General features: G+C 42.2%; 1 protein-coding gene across 4 annotated transcripts in view; it reads right to left on the bottom strand.

Moving 5' to 3' along the window:
- Positions 1-17,866, bottom strand: part of pard3ab (par-3 family cell polarity regulator alpha, b) — a 208,257-nt gene that overhangs the window by 109,395 nt on the left and 80,996 nt on the right. For 2 of the 4 annotated variants that reach the window (XM_070919592.1, XM_070919595.1), the window contains exons 4-5: positions 17,017-17,204; positions 16,440-16,583 (exon numbers count right to left, since the gene is read on the bottom strand). In XM_070919592.1, coding sequence (XP_070775693.1) covers positions 16,440-16,583; positions 17,017-17,204 — 332 coding nt within the window. Of the gene's footprint in view, positions 1-16,439; positions 16,584-17,012; positions 17,205-17,866 lie in introns of all 4 variants that reach the window. The other 2 variants (XM_070919593.1, XM_070919594.1) reach the window with 2 other exon arrangements.

Below are 17,866 nucleotides of genomic sequence, written 5' to 3'. Positions count from 1 at the left end.
AGTTGTAGTGATGTAAAAATGTAAACGCCTCTTTAATCAATCGTCAGCAACGTTTTAAAGTTGACAACAAAGAGGGTGTTTCATAGGTCCGGACTTATCTTTGGTACAAGGTGAGTTTACTTGAGTCATCAACAAGAAAGGTTCCTAAACTCATCAATTATGTTTGATTTTGTGATATTCTAGCACTCTGATATGGGCATTTTCTTGGCCTGCAATAATGTATTATATTAGTATACCAACTTTGTATGTCATTTTCTTTACATGTTAAAAATACGCCTTATCCTTTAGATCTGATGTGTCTTTACCAGTAGATAAATCAAATAAATAAGAAACATGAACTTATCCATTAAATACAAAACACACGTTTCCTTGATTAACGCAATTAGCAACTAACATGGGTCATTTGTGCAGCCCAACTCAAGGAAAATAGGCATTTGCAACATAAATGTAATACAATGAAGTAATGCTGTCACTGCTGCCTTCGCTCCACCGGTTCTTATTCAGCATTTGGACAAACACAATTTAAAAGTTCAAAAAGAATAATACTTTGCAACTTACAGGGTTTCCTAAAGGACATAAATTGAGACTAGACTAAATATGCTTAGTACTTCAAATATTCCTCCGTTACCAAAAGAGGACTGTAGCCCACAAATGTGTCAATGAAGAAGAAACTGTTCCGCCTTGATGTCGTGACAACAGACTTGAAAATATAAGTATGGAAATGTAGAAGACTATAGAGACGACAGTGTGGTTCTTAAAAGATATTTCTCGGATCGGTGCACAGCAGCACTGCATGCCGAGATGTTTTACAGCACCATAAAAGAGTTACGTAAAACATATGAGCATTTACAAAGAGAGCACTCCTAAAGTGGGTCTTTACATTGCCAAAAATGTGTTCTACTATACGGCGCATGCCTATGATTTATTTACTTGTACTGTATGGACCCTTCTCTGTTATGTATGGAGGAGCCCTGCACTCATCAAGAAGGCACAATCACCCACACCATAAAACACACAGAAACACATCCAACGCTATTCAATATTCATCAAGGGACGAGGAAGTGAGGCCGGGGGGGACACCAGAGAGGGAGAGGAGTCGCTATCTGAGGAAGAGCGAATGAGATCGGCATTCATCGCAGCGCACGCAGGCATCTCACGGACCCTTTATTTCAATATGCACCATCTCTAAGGAATCTTGCTGCACACTGACGATTCGGTTCGACAGTCAGGCAGCGACTGTGTGTGTGTGTGTGTGTGTGTGTGTGTGTGTGTGTGTGTGTGTGTGTGTGTGTGTGTGTGTGCACGTCGGCATGCGAGACAGGAGAAAGACAGAAAGAATGAAAAAAGAAAGATAATAAAGGAGAAAGGTGAAGCAAGTGATGGAGACTAAAGTAAAATTAGAGAAACAAACTGAGACACAATAAATTAAGTGTGCAGTAAAGAATGTATTTACAGCATTATATCTTCATTTGTAGCAGCTGCCATGGCTCAATATATACAATCAATTCTAGTACAATAGAGATACGACGGGCCAATGGGGAAAAAAAGAAATGCCTTCATCTAATGCAGTGGTTTTGTTTTTCGTGATTTCCCACTCACCCTGTTGCTTCTTGTCCAAAGAGAGATATAATGGAAGTGTTGGGAAAACAATCGAGTCTACAACTTGTTGTGAAGCTTTCGATCATATTACATAATCTTCATCGGCAGATGGATTTGCCCCGTTGTCATGGGATTGTCATCTATGTTGGCAAAAAAAAAAAGTTAGCCCAACAGAACTCCTTTAAGTTCTTAAAAAATAACAGGGCAATCAGTGACATGATAAAGAACTACCAAATAGACCTTGTGGTGAGAATCTGCTGTTTCCAACACTGGAATGAAGTTTGAACCTCAGCTGTTCTGTCCAGTTCCTCCTGTATAAAGGTTTCAGATCCATTTGCTCTGGGTCCCTGTTTTGTGCTGGACAATGTCCTGTCTGACGTTTGTTTACGCTACACCTACCCTGTACCTACGAGTCAAGTGGAGCACAGCATGATTTATTCACGTTAACATGTGGTCTGTCATTAAAACTGCTGATTATGTTTACATCACCCACGGTAACCGTTTTCTTATTTCTTTGCTGCATCCTTTTGATATTTGCTGAAGAGCAGAGTAACACATAAGGAACAAAATTTAAAAATGAAGTAAACAATACTGGCTTCTTCCCAGACAAAACATTAGCAACAACTCGCGCTGACTCAAGCAGTTTGATTGACAGCTGGACCAATCAGCTTTTACTTCAACTTCCCTCCGAAGTCCAGCAGGAGACACTCAAAGAGGCATCGCCACACTTTCCCAACCACACCATCAAGACGTCGCCCATTCCCGTTCCTGGGAGTGGGCCGGGCAAGCGGAGTGATAGATGGCCGCATTAATAATTCAGGGCCGAGGTGGGGGGTTAATGGCTAGCAGGCAGACAGGCGGGCAGGTACGAGGACGAGCGGCCGATGTGTTTTCCAGCCGAGTCATTGTTTGTTTCCTGGATGTGGAGAAGGAGAGGCTGGCGGGCAGTTTTCAGGCCCGGGGGCTCATTAAAGATTAATAGGAGAATCCATTGGGGCCTGTCCTTTCTATCTCTCAGACTAAATGAAGTGGTCTGCGCGTGGTGTGTATGGGTGTGTATGTATGGGAGAGAGAGTGAGTGGAGTAATGCTGCACTTTAATGAAGTGCTGCCCGCTCCCCTTTCCTGCAACTTTGACCGCACTGTCACTTACAAACTGTGGATGCATACGGACACACAGCCGGGGGTGGAGAGGAGGCCAGAGGAGGCTGACAAAAATCTTCAGAGACAAAATGCTAATATTTTGATTATGAGAATAAATCCCAAATGAGACAGTTTGCATAAATGTTTAACATCCGTTTAAAAAAAAAAAGCTACAGTACAGAAAATATTTACAGTCATCTGTGGCGTCGTACCTGCATCCTATCATTTCTTTGAAACAGCATTCAAATGTCAAAATCTAAATCTGTTTAAATATGAATGATCTCCAAAATATTATACCATGAAACGATCATTAGGTTTGATGCTGAAGGAAACTTGACAAACCTGCCAGTCTGCAAATAAACAGCTGGTTCAAACCTGCACTGGGTTTACCCTGAGGAGGTGTGACATCGACCAGGTCGGCTGATAACAAACACTGTGTGCTAAGGCTGCGTATCAACACTCAGTACCTTTCAAATACGAACCGAAATGTGTCCAAACCATCAAATACAAAACAAAAAGAATTTTTGGTCAGATTCACAGGCTTTTTTTACTTATTCTTTAATCAGGAAGTTTCCGATTTAAACCAAGCTTTGCCAGTTTTAGACTATTTTAGGTTACTTGTGTTTGGCCAATGTTTAACATTTGAGCTGTTATAAAAGTTTGTAGAAAACTTTTTGATTTTCCTCAGTAAGTAAGGCATTGGTACCCAAACTCAATACTAGTGCCATTTAGGAAAATGTCAAACGCTCAGCTAAACATTTGAGTGTTCTCAGAGTTTAAATGAACCTGCCAAACTACATCTTTGTTTTAGTTTAAATATAATTGAGATTACCTTTCAAAGAGTGCCACATGCAGAAATGTGAGCATTTTAGCTTTAAAGATAAAGAACGTTTGCCTGCGCATGAGCCACGCTGCACCTCCTGTGTTGTTGGAAAAGTGTGAAACAAACCATGAAGACAAAATAACACATTACATTCACAGAAAGAAAGACTCACACACACACACATCACTGTTAACTGGTACCTGTGCCCTCTCCAGCAGAGCTCCATATGTCCATGACCGGATGAAACACTGAACCAGAGACTATAAATTAGCCTTAACCTCTAACCTGAAGACCATCTGGGTCTGAGAGAGAGAGAGAGCTACATGAACGATGAAGAGTTAAAATAATATATCCACACAGTCTTCGTATAGAAACGTCCATGAGGAATCACATGGCAGTAGATTATTTGTGCTACTGAAGTTAACCGCAGGTGTTTCGCTGTACTACACCATGATGATGATTGACACCACCAAAACCAAAAACTCTGAGAAAAGAGCAGCATATAGATTGAAGAAAAGAAAATATATAGCTTCTGGGTCAGTGAGTGTGTGACCCCTGTCTTGGGAGGTGAGACGACACACACACACACAGCTCCAGGTGTATTCATCTCACAGACAGCCTGTCTTCAGATTTCCACCCAAACACTCGCTGAAAGCACTCACAAGGTTCATTGCAGCCCGCCTGAACGGACACAGACACATTTCATTGTGTCCCAGGATGTAATGATCAAACATCCCCGCACACGACCTTCTGTCTTATTTACTGGGTCAGAGATGCTGCCGTACTGCCGCTGGTGTGAAAGGGAATCAGTATCTAACATTTCATTTAGCTGAAATGTTACTGAATTCAGTGATTAAACACAGAATTTTAAAAAGAAAAACATACAAATTTGACAATGCCAACCCGTAGAGAATCAGAAGTTTCAAAGTTTAGGTGACAAACAGTATTAGATGAGGGGGCTTTGCCATTTCTTGGGATCAAATAAACTTGATGCCCCCGATAACGCTGACACTGCAGTGCACAACAGAGTCCAATCTGTCACGACACTGAGACGTCTGATTAATGTCGACGCTCGGCTCAGTGCGAGACCACAATGCATCATTAAAAGCACGCTTTCAATTACAGATCCCTGCGCTAATTCAATTAGTCTCCTTTGAAGACACTTTGATAATGGGATCCAGACGGGCGGACGGCATCGTCAATAACTCGAGGATTCACTGAGCAGAGGGGACGTTATCGGAGTTTATATCATCCTGGCTGCCGGTTGGGCGGAATGAGGACGGTATGTGTTTGTGTGTTGTGGAAGGGACATGTAGACAATGGAGAGACAGTGAAGAGAAGTAGCATTTAGCCATTCGTGTAAACCTCTATTCTCGTACAACTCTTACTTAGTCCTGAATGGTTTGTTCATCAACTTGATTATATTTACAAAGCCAGGGTTTTTTCCACTTGGCAATGTAATACACATTGCCCTTCGTCATGCTCAGCCAAATAAAGTTTAGAGGCTATAAGCCAGTGTGCAGAAAGTCTGCTTGTCAGCACACATACTGTATCTGCAGCGCTGCGTCTGTGTACATCACAGAACTACCAGAGGCAGTAGCAATAACAGTGTGAACAAAATGAGACTTCCAGTTCTTCCTAAATTACCACGGTGCTGCTGTAGCCGTCCACTTAATTCAACGGCAATTTCTGCGATCCAATGCAATCAAAGCAGATGGGCTTGGCGGATGGGGTATCGCCGCAGCAAAATATGCACCGCAATTTTCTCAGAAATAATAGACAATGGAGGCCTCATCAGGAATCTAAGCAATTTCAAAACTCACATTTTAGGAGCCGATGTCCCCTGAGAGCTCAGTCAGTGTCACTCGAAATGAAATTGCGGAAGGTGTGAATGTTTTTCCGGCTTGTGGGGGTGCGTTTGATTCAGCACACTACGAAGGGCGGAGCAGGATGTTTTACGACTAGATTATTTTCGATATTTAATAGAGAGAGTAAAATAGAGATTAGTGAGAAGTGTTTCAGAAACTATTTCTCCTGAGAGCGCAGGGGAGATGAAGTGAGTGATGGGACAGAGAAATGAAAGACTAGAGAGAGGAAAAAAAAGGTAGACCGCCAGAGAGACGGACAGAAAGGCAGATAGCGAGACGGACAAAGACGCATTACGCTGAGGAACAGAAAGCCATGACAAAGCTCGTTCAACTCTAAACCTGAGGGGATTCAGGGATGTTCTGACATTTTATACTTCGGTATTTAGTTGTCAGAGGAAAAAAAGGGGACAAACAAGTTTTTCCATCACTTTCATTCACTTTAACAGTTTGCAAAGTCCATCAGTAACAAATTTCCTAAAATATCATGTGGGACGTTTTTTCATCACACTACATTTTCAATATCAATTTCATATTTATTCTGATACTCGTGATTCTACTTCAAAGCCTCTTTACACTTTATGAGGCAGAAATTCACCTATAATATCCTCCTTTTACCCCACCCCGCGGTCCTTGCCCGGCCCTCTCAGGCATTCCAGTGGTGTGGATGGATTATTTAGACAGTAATCAGCCAGAGTCGGGCTGAACGTTGATGTAGGCCTGAATCCAACACACACTGACAGAATCGGCTTGACTTGGCTCTCCTGACAATGTCAAACATGACACAGGTGGAGGGAGAGTGTGTGTGTGTGTGTGTGTGGACACAGTAAAGGAGTACAGTATGTGAGATGGAAAGCAGGAGGCAGAGGAGAGTTTGTAAAAATAAGTGCATGTGTGTGTTTATACCATATGTAACCCATATGGGGGACGGAACTACGTGTCAACTGGAATGGATCAAGCACACACACACACACACACACACACACACACACACACACACACACACACACACACACACACACACCATTGTGTAAATAAATGAAAATAACCAAACAGTGTAATAATAAACAGAAAACGGCAACAATTGTCAACATTAGTGCTGAAGTGATGAATCAGTTAGTCGACCGTTTTGGTAACTTATAAATAGTTGCTAGTTCAGCTTTCTCAAATACAGCATGTGGGTTTGATGCTCACTCACAATACACACAATGATGTTGACCCATATACTGTCTGCTGGGTGACAAATGAAAGGAAAAAACCAACATAAGGTCATAAAATAGGGTGACGGGCCACCGTGAGCCTCCAGAACAGCTTCAACGCTCATCGTCACGGATTCTCTGCTGGTGGTGTGAACACCATTCCTCCAATCAGACATTTCCTCATTTGGTGTTTTGATGATGATGGTGGTGGAGGGCGCTGTGTAACACATCACCCCTACATTCATTAGTTGATTAATCAATGAAGTGAAGTGAAGAAAATTAAGGGGCAATGATTTTGATAATTTGATAGTAAGTTTTAGCTTAAGCAAAAATGCCAAAAAGGTCACTGGGCTTCTCAAAGCAGCTCCAGAACAGCTGCTGGCTCTCTACCGATAAATATTTGTATATCCAGCAACACCGAAGCATCGTCTACACGCGTGAAAATGTCGAAGTTTTCGGACAAATATCTTGAAAAGGAAGTGAAGGAGGAAGGTTTGGAGGAACATTTGTTTTCTGGACTTTTTGTAACACTGTTAGACTCATAAAACATTTACTATGTTGGTACATTTCTTGCGAGGTAAGCAGAAATATTTCATCACCGCCACCTGTAGACAGAGCAGAGCTGGGCTGTTTCTCTGTGTGTGTGAGAGAGATCGTATCTTATATTTACTTCATTGTGTTATATCATCAACCATTTAGTGGCCACACTGATGCACTAAGGCGAAGACACAAACAGTATTTTCTAAAACAAGACGCATTAAAAATTTCTGTCATATATATTTTTGAGTCTGGGAAGCATTGGAAAATAGTAAGTCAACTTTGTTTTACTTTCTGTGTAGTTTCATCAGATATATGGGGGCTACCGTAGGTCTAAGGGGGTGGCCGGGGTGGGCTGTGGCCGGTCACACAGCTTGTTATGTGATGCAGCGTTTACCGAGATGAGACTCCCGATGGAGCCGCTGCTATGGAGCAAAATAACCGACTAAACTACCCACCTGAGAGAAGGGGAGCTGTGGATAATGGTGACACACTCACACACACACACACACACACACACACACACACACACACACACACACACACACACACACACTGACGTAGAGTTGTCAGATTGAAGGCCATTATTGTGACCAACTCCAACTGTAATGGCTGCTGCTGAGAAGAAGAGTGTGTCTATATAAACAAGTCAGGGAGAAATCACAAAAACTCACACTCACTCTGTATCCTCTCCCTCTATCCTCCACTTTTTTCCACTTCCTGCTGCAGTGCTTTGCAGCAGTGTGTAAACTGCTAATATTATGGGGGTAAAAAATACTTACATAATGAATATGATTCATTCTTAACATGGATGTGCTGATACGTATAAATACAGGCATGTTGTGTGACCAATCTATGGTCTTGCATTTATTATCATGCGTTTTTTGTCTTTCGGGACATTAAATTACATTAAACTAATTCACAAATGCAAATTCGTGTTTTGCATCCTTCTATCCTGAAACTCTAAAAGGTTTTGAGCGACAAATCTTTCAATAAGATGCAACAGCATGGGACACTAAAACCCAGACTTAAAAAGAACGAATATAAACTAATTTTAATGTGAAATTCCATCTAAATCTGGCATTAGAATCAATGCAATTTCAAGCCTTGATGACGGTGATTATGATCCAAATACACAGAAAATTGTCGTATCACACAAAATGAATCATTTCTTTTATGTAAGATATTTTAACGATATCCCATCTGCCCACTGGTACACTGGCCAGAACATAACTTTCAGTACTTAGATGTGAGATGCATGTTGGGGGTTCAGGTGTTGTGAACATCAAACCTCTGACCCTGGAGAGGCAGGAATATTTCTCCGACTGTGTTCCATTTGCAGGATTTCATTGTCAGAGCACAGCAGGCCTCAATAATCAGCCCTATCCCTCTTCTATCAGGTTCTCCTCTGATAACAGCTGACACCTGCTGCTGCCATCCTTCTTGTCCGTCTTTGATCCTTTTACAGACCTCTGATAAACTCAATCCTTTCCTTTCTCCTGCCAATGTCTCTATCTCTTGTTCATTCTCTCTGCGCTAATGATGAACCTGTGGAGCGCAGCAGGTTTATAAAACTGAGATTCTTATCTTTGATTTTGAGGCTGTGCGTGTTTGTAACCTTTCCTGTACCTCAGGATGTGAGCTACCATCTGTCCGACCTGATCAGGTCTGTTTTAGGTGTAATTAGATTTTGGTAGCAGGTGATGAACAGCATATTATGTGCTTGTGTGTGTGTGTGTAAAGTATTGATAGCAGGTTGCACCCTGAGGAAGAGATCCCCTTTGGGAAACTGCAAACCCTCAAGACGGGGAGAGCCGCCTTTCATCTTCCCTCCATCTCCCTATTCCTGCTCTCGCGCCCTGTCCCTCCCAGCTGGAAGGGATCTGGGCTCCCACAGCTCTCTGTCATACTAAAACCAAAAGATCAAAGGCGATGAAGAGCAGAGGAGAAAGGGAGGGGGAGAGAGAGGAATAAAAATAAAAGAGATGATGTGAGGAGAGAAAAAGGGGATCGATAGAGAGAGAGAGAGAGATGGGAGTACAATGGAGAGGAAAAGAAAATAGAAGTTATGATGAGAGGATATCGAAAGGCTGAATGCTGAGTTTACTGTAATTGCTTGAAGCAGAAAATAAGTTTTTAGAGGAAGGATATGTTCGATCAACAGAAAAGTATGTCAAATAAATGGCCATGGATGTGTTGAGGAAGACTTTTCACATGTGACAAAGTTTGTAAGTGAAGGAGGAAGGTGCCTAATTCAGACCAAACTCCACAGATGGACGCAGAGTGGAAGCCTGTTCAGATCTGGTATCAACATGTGACCACTTCACTTCCTCACTCTATATGCAAATAAACACGTACATCATTTCCGCTTGCAAAGACCGAATACGTTGTTGTTTTTAACCCGGGTTTGATGAATCAAACCACAAATGAGACAAGAATTAGGTTTAAGTGTTGAAGTGTTTCAGGGGGTCGTGCCTCACTGATCACTGTACAAAAGCACAACCTTACAAACTTTATTCACTGATTCTGGTGAAACTTAATCGTGTTTTATGGAGAAAATATTTTCTGTTTACCCTCTGATGTCCTCCGGCTGCTCAGACTCGCATTACTAAGTAAGAAAACTATTTAGCTACAAGAATGAAATTACAAAACCTAAAATAACCCAGATACAACATTTTAGCTCAGCTGTATTAAACACGTTAACTTCCATTTGTCGTACCGTATTATATTATTTATTGGGGGAAAAAAATGTGTTTGACAACTGGACATCATTTGCAGCCAATGAACATGGACAGAAAGGTGAGAACAGAAGAAAGAGTGAGAGTGATTATTTAGTGAATGTATGAACCTGAGGAAGAGAGCGGTGAGTAATACACAGAAAGACAAAAAGGGTTACAACGTGAGAGACAGGATAATACGGTTCACAGGAAAATTATACAGATGGAAAAGTGGTGAAAAGAGAGGGAGAAGGCGTCAGACTAAAGGCTCATAATAGCAAAGTGACTGCCGATTAACACTGAACTGTTGTCACATCTGAAAACACAAAAACACACCTACAGTATTTATCTGTACACCCATTCACAATATACTCACATAGAGTGCAGAAACAGAGGGACACACACACACACACACACACCCCCCCCCCCCCCCCTCTTTACTCTCTTCGATCTAAGCTCCACAGCAGCACCTACTGGTCAGTTGTTCAAAATCTACACTGATCGTGCTGCTTTGAAAGAGGTGGACTATTCACTTTCATCTGTCTTATTAACACTAAACACACACACACACACACACACACACACACACACACACACACACACACACACACACACACACACACACACACACACACACACACACACACACACACACACACACACACACACACACACAGTCTCTATCACAGCGTATACACCCACAGACTGCTTGAACCCTCACATAGAAAATGATATGTATGCGTACACACCTGCATATACAAAAAAAAAACAACGATTCACACACTGAGACACTTATACTCGACAAAACTTGAGCGTGCAGGTCTCAGTGCGCATTATGCATGCACATACGAACACACACTCCACACCGAGGTGATTTATGGGTGTACGGCTCAGGTTTGCATGATTTATCCTGCTAAAGCTGCACTGTGCACCTGAGGGACTCAACTCACCGCTACACACACACTGCATGGAGGCTTGTTAGTTGCGAAGCACTGGAGAAAGGTGTGAGTGTGTGTGTGTGTGTGTGTGTGTGTGTGTGTGTGTGTGTGCTTACATGGTCATGAAGATTTGCTTTGGTGCATATGCTTACGGTGTAATTGTGTTTTTATTGTGTGTGTGTGTGTGTGTGTGTGGTTCTCTCCCTCTGTTAATGAAATAATGTGGTGTGTTTGAGTGTGTGCGTATCTGTGCATGTGTGCAAAAGTTTGTATATTTGTTTGTGTGACATTTGTTTTATCCAACTAGCTGTTGTTTTAAAGTGTGTGTGACTAAGCTCACAGTGCACACAGCATTAACATTCCTGCACATGTATGGAGGTGTGTGAGTGTGAGTGAGTGTGAGTGTGAGTGTGAGTGTGTGTGTGTGTGTGTGTGTGTGTGTGTGTGTGTGTGTGTGTGTGTGTGTGTGTGTGAGTGCTGACCTGCCTTCAGTACATCTGTGTAACAACATCCCCAGTGAGTTGTGTGAAGCCTCCATCCCACCATGAAAGATAACTCGGTCCCTCAGCAGTCTGATGGCTGAGGACACACAGCGGCATCACAAACACACACCAAGACTGCGATACACACACTGCGATACACTGAACTACATACTGAATGTACCAGTGTAAGTGCAGTGAAAAAAGCACAGTAAAAGTCAGTATCATCATTAACTGCACCACAAGATCACATCTTTTTATGGCACAAACCCAGTTTGATGAGCAGAACAGTGCTTGAAAGGTGCTAATTAGGTGGAAAATGTTCACATTACATTCACATTAAAGTTAGTTCGGAGTGATTCCAGTCTTTCAAAGGTTACACTGCTTGAATGCAAAAAAAAAAAAAAATGCCCTCAGAAACTCACATTAATTTGTATTACAGTGGAGTATCTTGCTATCTTAAAATGAGTGTGTTATTTTTGGGAAACATTTTGCTGCATAGCTGACCTTGTCTCGCTTGTCAGTCAACCAGCGTGTTCACTGCTGTTTCCTTTAGATTTTCAGTTGACACAAAATTGACTTTCTGTTCACGGCGCTCTTTTGTCTCCTCAGTCATGGTAGCTGTGGCTTTTCATACAAACTCTAGTTCTTCTATTTTCTTTCGACAAACCACAGTTGCTGCTAAAAACGCAAAATGCATCACTTTCTATTGAGCATCAGAGACTTACCAGATATTGGGTGTTTAGCCCCCACTGTCAAGTCTTCACCATTTATCACCACTTTCACTTCCCCCCCAGATCTTTACAATTACATTCGAGTCGCCTTAGTTGTTAATGTAACAATAAAATGAAGTATAAAAATACTTACTTACTTTTTGTTTGAAGTATTTCATTGTATCTTAAAATGTCTTCTTTGGTTAACCCGTTAAATCTGCTCCATGAATAAACTGACTTGACTATAATGTTTAACATTTCGTCATCCATCTATAGGATGAACCTAACCTGTGGCATACACATAAGCAAAAGTCAATAAACTAAACATTCATACATTTACGTTCTCATATATAAATGAAACTACTGCGTATTACTCTTTTAAAGGAGACATCAGGCCTTCTGCGACATATAAATCTAACACTGCAGCTGCGTTTGGTTTTGTTTCCATATGTTGCATTCACACGTGTACATAAAGGTAAACACATTATTCATAATTCTTGGATCATTAAGGGGCAGAGGCATATTCATCTTCGTTTGGACACGTACGTCGTTATGTGCGCTTGAGTTTGACGGTTAGTCTGAGTGTTTGTAATGCTGTAAGAGGAGAATCCAGGTTCTCTGTGTTAGTGGTCTGTCTGGCTCCAGGAATAGAAGCGTTGTCAGACCTCGGGGGGGGGGGAGACCTCCAGGCGTGATGCGAACATACGGACACAAACCCATTACTGTCCTGTGAAAACCATGTGTCTCCAACTTATCAAATCTTCATGAACTACGAAAAGCATGCATGTTGAGTTCTTATATTCTTCATCCATAAAAGTGTATTCAATCTGGTGGTGTATCTAAAAATGTTAAAAAGTCATCAAATTGGTGGTTTACACTGCGACAGTGACAAACACACACTTTTCTACGTTGCCTTTTCTCACACAGAAGACATATTGAACAGAAAAAGATTCAATACAACAAATACAAGCACACAGAGACACTACATGACATGTAAGTCCTCAGAGACTGTTGAACACTGACCCAGACAGGGTGCAGGGTGTGTGTGTGTGTGTGTGTGCGTGTGCGTGTGTGTGTTGTGCATGAGGTTCAGCTGTCCACGCTCACACTGCAGGCGGCTCAGCGGCTTGTGGCTTTTCCTCTTAATTGGTTGATTTGCAACCAAGTCTGTGGCTGCCTGGATTTTTGACACATGCTCACAGCTGACACACAAAAACACACACATATCCAAAGTCATAAATGCGTAAACTCACACTCATGGCCCCACAAACACATTAATGGATGGACACACAAACATACACACACAGATGCATAAATGCCCTCATGACTTATGGATATCCACGCAAAAAACACACACACACACACACACAGACACACACACAGACGGCGTAGTGCAGACCTCTGTTTTCTACGCAGCTTCAGCACCTGCAACCAGCTTTCATTAATACACACCCGAATGACAGCTCACTGTTGCCATGGCGACCCCCTACCTGTTGCCAAAGGGGGCTGGGAGTTCAGGGGCTTGTGAACGCAGCTCAAAACTATCGCAGTTCAATTTTCGCTGCGTGTCAGGGAGTCGTCGGCGCCGCTGCAGGCACGCACAATTACCCACTTGGGAATAGTTCCATTCATTTCAATGCGATTCAATCTGGCTCACTTCAGTGCAAAGCAATGCCCTGTTCTGTGCGTTTTGTTATGAGAGAGGCCAAATTCTCCACCGGAATAAAATAGGCCTACTTCATTATATGACGCTTTATTCTAATTCTTCTCCTCATTTCGTGTTATTCATTCTAGGAAGATAAGAGGAAACTAACTAGAGGAAATTGCAGTGCTTAATTCATCATTCCAAGCTGTTCTATTCTAATTAAATCACTGCATATTCTATTCTTGCTATGCTATTCTTCATTCCCATAGTATTCTATTTTACACCCTTAACAAAGGTTTAATAAACTACTGGAAAATGGCTCCCTAGGCTAATTGTGTCATAGCAGAATTCTATTTGGTGCTGTAATGAACTGTAGAGGAGGTTTAGATGGAAGCTGTTTGGCCATTAAAGATGTATGAAATCATCTGATGCCTTGTTTTTAACCTTAGTTCCCAGGATGTGTCGCAGCTGCTTCTGTCTCCAGAACCTATACACAGCTATTCATCAAATATGGTAACTTTAAAGTCCAAATCTGTGTATTTCTATACAGAAAGGCTGGTTCTGTATTCAACTCCATTGCAGCAAAATTAAATCTAGCGATGAGTAGGGTTATTTGACCATCGCAACATAGAATAAGACACAGGAGAGTCAAATGCAGTCAAAACATATCAAAACAACAATAACCCTCTCAAATCTACCGAAGATACTAATAGAATTTTGCCTCTAACAAAAGCCATTTTTCTTTTCTGGTGTTCCTCATCTATTCTTTCATTTGATTATCAAGTCCGTAACAACAGCAAGGCTTTTCTCATCAGAACAGAGTTGCAACATCCTTCCTGGAACAAAGTAAGATAAGTGGAGCTTAAATCAATGTGACATAAAACAGTGACAGCAAGCAGAGAGACTCCATACACAAGACTGGTCAACAACAACAGCTTATGAGACCTTACACTAGAGAGACACACACACACACACACACACACACACACACACACACACACACACACACAGACTGATGTAGCTGTTCGTGTCACTGTGAGGGCTGTCAGCAGAATGAGTTGATGTGTGTCTGAGCGTGTATGTGAGGAGAGCAGATGGCATTCAGCAGGTCATTAATACCAACTACCATCCTGCAGTGACCTCCACCACTTAACCCCCTTCACACTTAAACTGGTTGCAGGACAGATGAGGAAAATGGTGCAGCTCGATACATCGACAGATGCTGAGAACTCGTCGTGCGCTTAACCTTTTCAGTTTACAAAAGAACTTATGTAATAAAAACAGTAACAAGTTTGAGTTAGACGGCACTAGAGTCACTAAGGGCCTAAGATGATAAATCAAAATCTACACCATAAATGTACATGTTCAAAAGTTATGGGTGTTAGACTCCAGCCAAAAGTCAACTGGCCACAGACAAAATATCTAGTGAGTAATCTGTATTTGTACTCCAAAGAGACGTGGCGTCCATTTTCACACCACTGTGAATCCAATAACACCGTTTTAACATATGCTTGAATACAAATTAAAAATACGTCCGATGACAAAACTGCAACTTTGAACACATCGTCAGCCTCAGCAGGCCAGGACCTGCCACTGTCCTTTTCACAGTGCTCCACCTTCAGCTTTGCCGTTAATGCTACATGATGCAACTGCTGTGTGTCGCAAGTCTTCTTTTTCCTTGTACTGTTTGGATTTACACTCTACGTACTCCATCACATCAGCTTGCATGTGTTCAGATTATTATCTCAATATTACACTTAGATTATTCCACTTCATTAAACCTAGAGAGTAACGCAGACGTCTTACCACAGCACAGATGTTAAACAAACAACACCAGCAGCCCTTAAAAAGATTAGATAGCAATTGGTCTGTGTGAGCATGCATGCCTTTTTACACAACATAGCGCTTCACGTTTATCTAACGTATTCACTAACATCATGAAAGGGACCACTCCTGACTTGTTTGTAATACAACCTATGCCAAGACTGAATATGAACTGAATGATACATGTGGGATGTTATCATTTTTTACGATGATATTCTAACAAAACGTCGTGGCGTGCATGACCCCAGCCAGAGCAGAGCCCCCAGCCCTGGCAACGTTCTGCATATCCAGTTAAACAGGACCATATGGACTTTACGTGGCTTACGTTATTTACTGTATCAACATTATGTTATTTCTCAGTCCATGACTTATGTGTCATTGTGGATTTACGGTGGAAATTCGTCACTGTTTAGCCTCTACACCGAGGGCCAGGGGAGCGATAGAACCGGGTCGGGCTCTGGACTGGATCTTGGCCACTCAGATAGGTTGTCACAGAGCTTAGAGCTGACGGACTGTGGAGGGTGAGACTGGCCGTAAATCTCGGAACACTAGATAGTTGAAGGTATCAGGCGTTCACTTCACGTCCAGACATTTAACAGAGAAATACTGTGTGTGTGTGTGTGTGTGTGTGTGTGTGTGTGTGTGTGTGTGTGTGTGTCAGGCTTTGTAATAATGTCAACAATACATGCTTTCCATAGTACGTTTAATGGGAAGTTTTATGTTGTACCCATCTACTAAAAGCCTTGTCTCATCCTCTTCTTCAGTTTCCACACACATTTCACGAACTTCAGAGAAAGTATGCTGTTTTCCATTTAGTGTTGGCATAAGATTACCAGCTGCCGAGCTAAAAACAATGGTCTCATCGTAGAGTATGATTCCTCCTCACGGCAAGAAGTACGTCCAAAGTGTCTACACCTTAGTGTACTCATGTATACACAGGTAGTGAACGTGGCCCTACCTGCTCCTGTCTCTCCAGCCAACGGTCCACCATGGGGTGATTGGCGCTGAGTGATGAGCGGGCCGTCTCTCTCTGAAACTCTCTCTGATTGGCCCATGTCCCGGCATCCCGTGGCAGGCTGCGGTACGTGTCCATGCCTTTACCCTGCAAAGACAAAAGGTTTTTAATCAATGCCAATAATCGACATGTCTAACTTTTTCCCTGGACCGACACTCTTTCCAGATTATCCAATTAAGCTGTTCTGAATCTGGTATAATGTATGCTTACTTGCTTACATCCTTGATGAAAACATGTATTAAGTATTGACAAAAATGTAAGGACATGGATGCAACGGTACAACTTTAATCAATTAGGTCATTTTACCCTAAATATGTTGTTTGGCATTACTGTCAACTACAAATCAACAGCTAATTAAGTTGCTAATTAATTAACGGTCAGGTTTACAGGCGTACAATAGTTCACTCTAAGTGCCTCTGTATAAATAAGACACTGGCCACTTGTAGTTGATTGTGCACCGTTTCCTCCATCAAAATCGAATTATTTTGAATAAGCACTTTGTTGACACCCAGCCACCTACCTTCCTCTCGAGGCTGTTGGTGCCAGAGGAGTGGCGAACTTTCAGGAAGCCAGCGGTGGTGGACCAGCGGGTTGGGTTCTTCCTTGATGGCGGCTCTTCCGCTTGAACCCTTGACTCGCTGCCACTAAACGGCCCGTTGATGGTCAGCAGGGCTGGGTCGCTGCTGCGCCGGACGTGGAGGGGCATATCTGACAGGAGAGACAGCAATAGTTCAACTTCATCTTTATACAGACAGAAATGAGGAAAATCTGCTTTCCCTTACCCTACGCTAAACTCTGGGGGGGGAATAATATCACTGCAATTTTAATTTGTTTTTAGGAAAGTGTCTTATTGGCAATGTATGTATAAAAACACCATACGCCTTGCTGTAGTTGATAAGACTCCAGACAGGGGATGATTGATGTAAATAGGCTGGAAGAAATTTTGTTCCTCAAACATTGTGGTCTAATAAAGGCAATTAATCACTGAGGTTCCATTATCATCCCATTGTGGAATAATCTGATTTATCACTAAAAGTCTAATGAGGCAGCTCTAGTTTCTACTTTACTGTCAGTGTATTGCCTCACAACCCATAGCAGCAGCCACTGTGTGGGAAAAAACAATATGAGGAAGAGCCTATTGAGAAACACCAGCGTAAGTGGATGCCTTCCATTAAAACTCTTCACTCTGTGTAAAAGTTGCAGTGCGTGGGAAGCGGGCCAAGGTCCAAATAACACCTCCAACAAGGGCAACGCGCACAAAACACCGCAGCCTGCGCTTGTACACAAGACACAATGTTATGACATTAAAAATCTCCCACTTTCAGCCCTCTCCAAAATCCCACAGGCAGATTTTGATTGGCTGAAATGTA

Source organism: Enoplosus armatus, chromosome 14 (assembly GCF_043641665.1).
Source record: "Enoplosus armatus isolate fEnoArm2 chromosome 14, fEnoArm2.hap1, whole genome shotgun sequence".
Classification (NCBI taxonomy): Eukaryota; Metazoa; Chordata; class Actinopteri; order Centrarchiformes; family Enoplosidae; genus Enoplosus; species Enoplosus armatus.
Note: the sequence above shows the minus strand (reverse complement) of the source record. Positions and strands in the feature narration are given on the sequence as shown.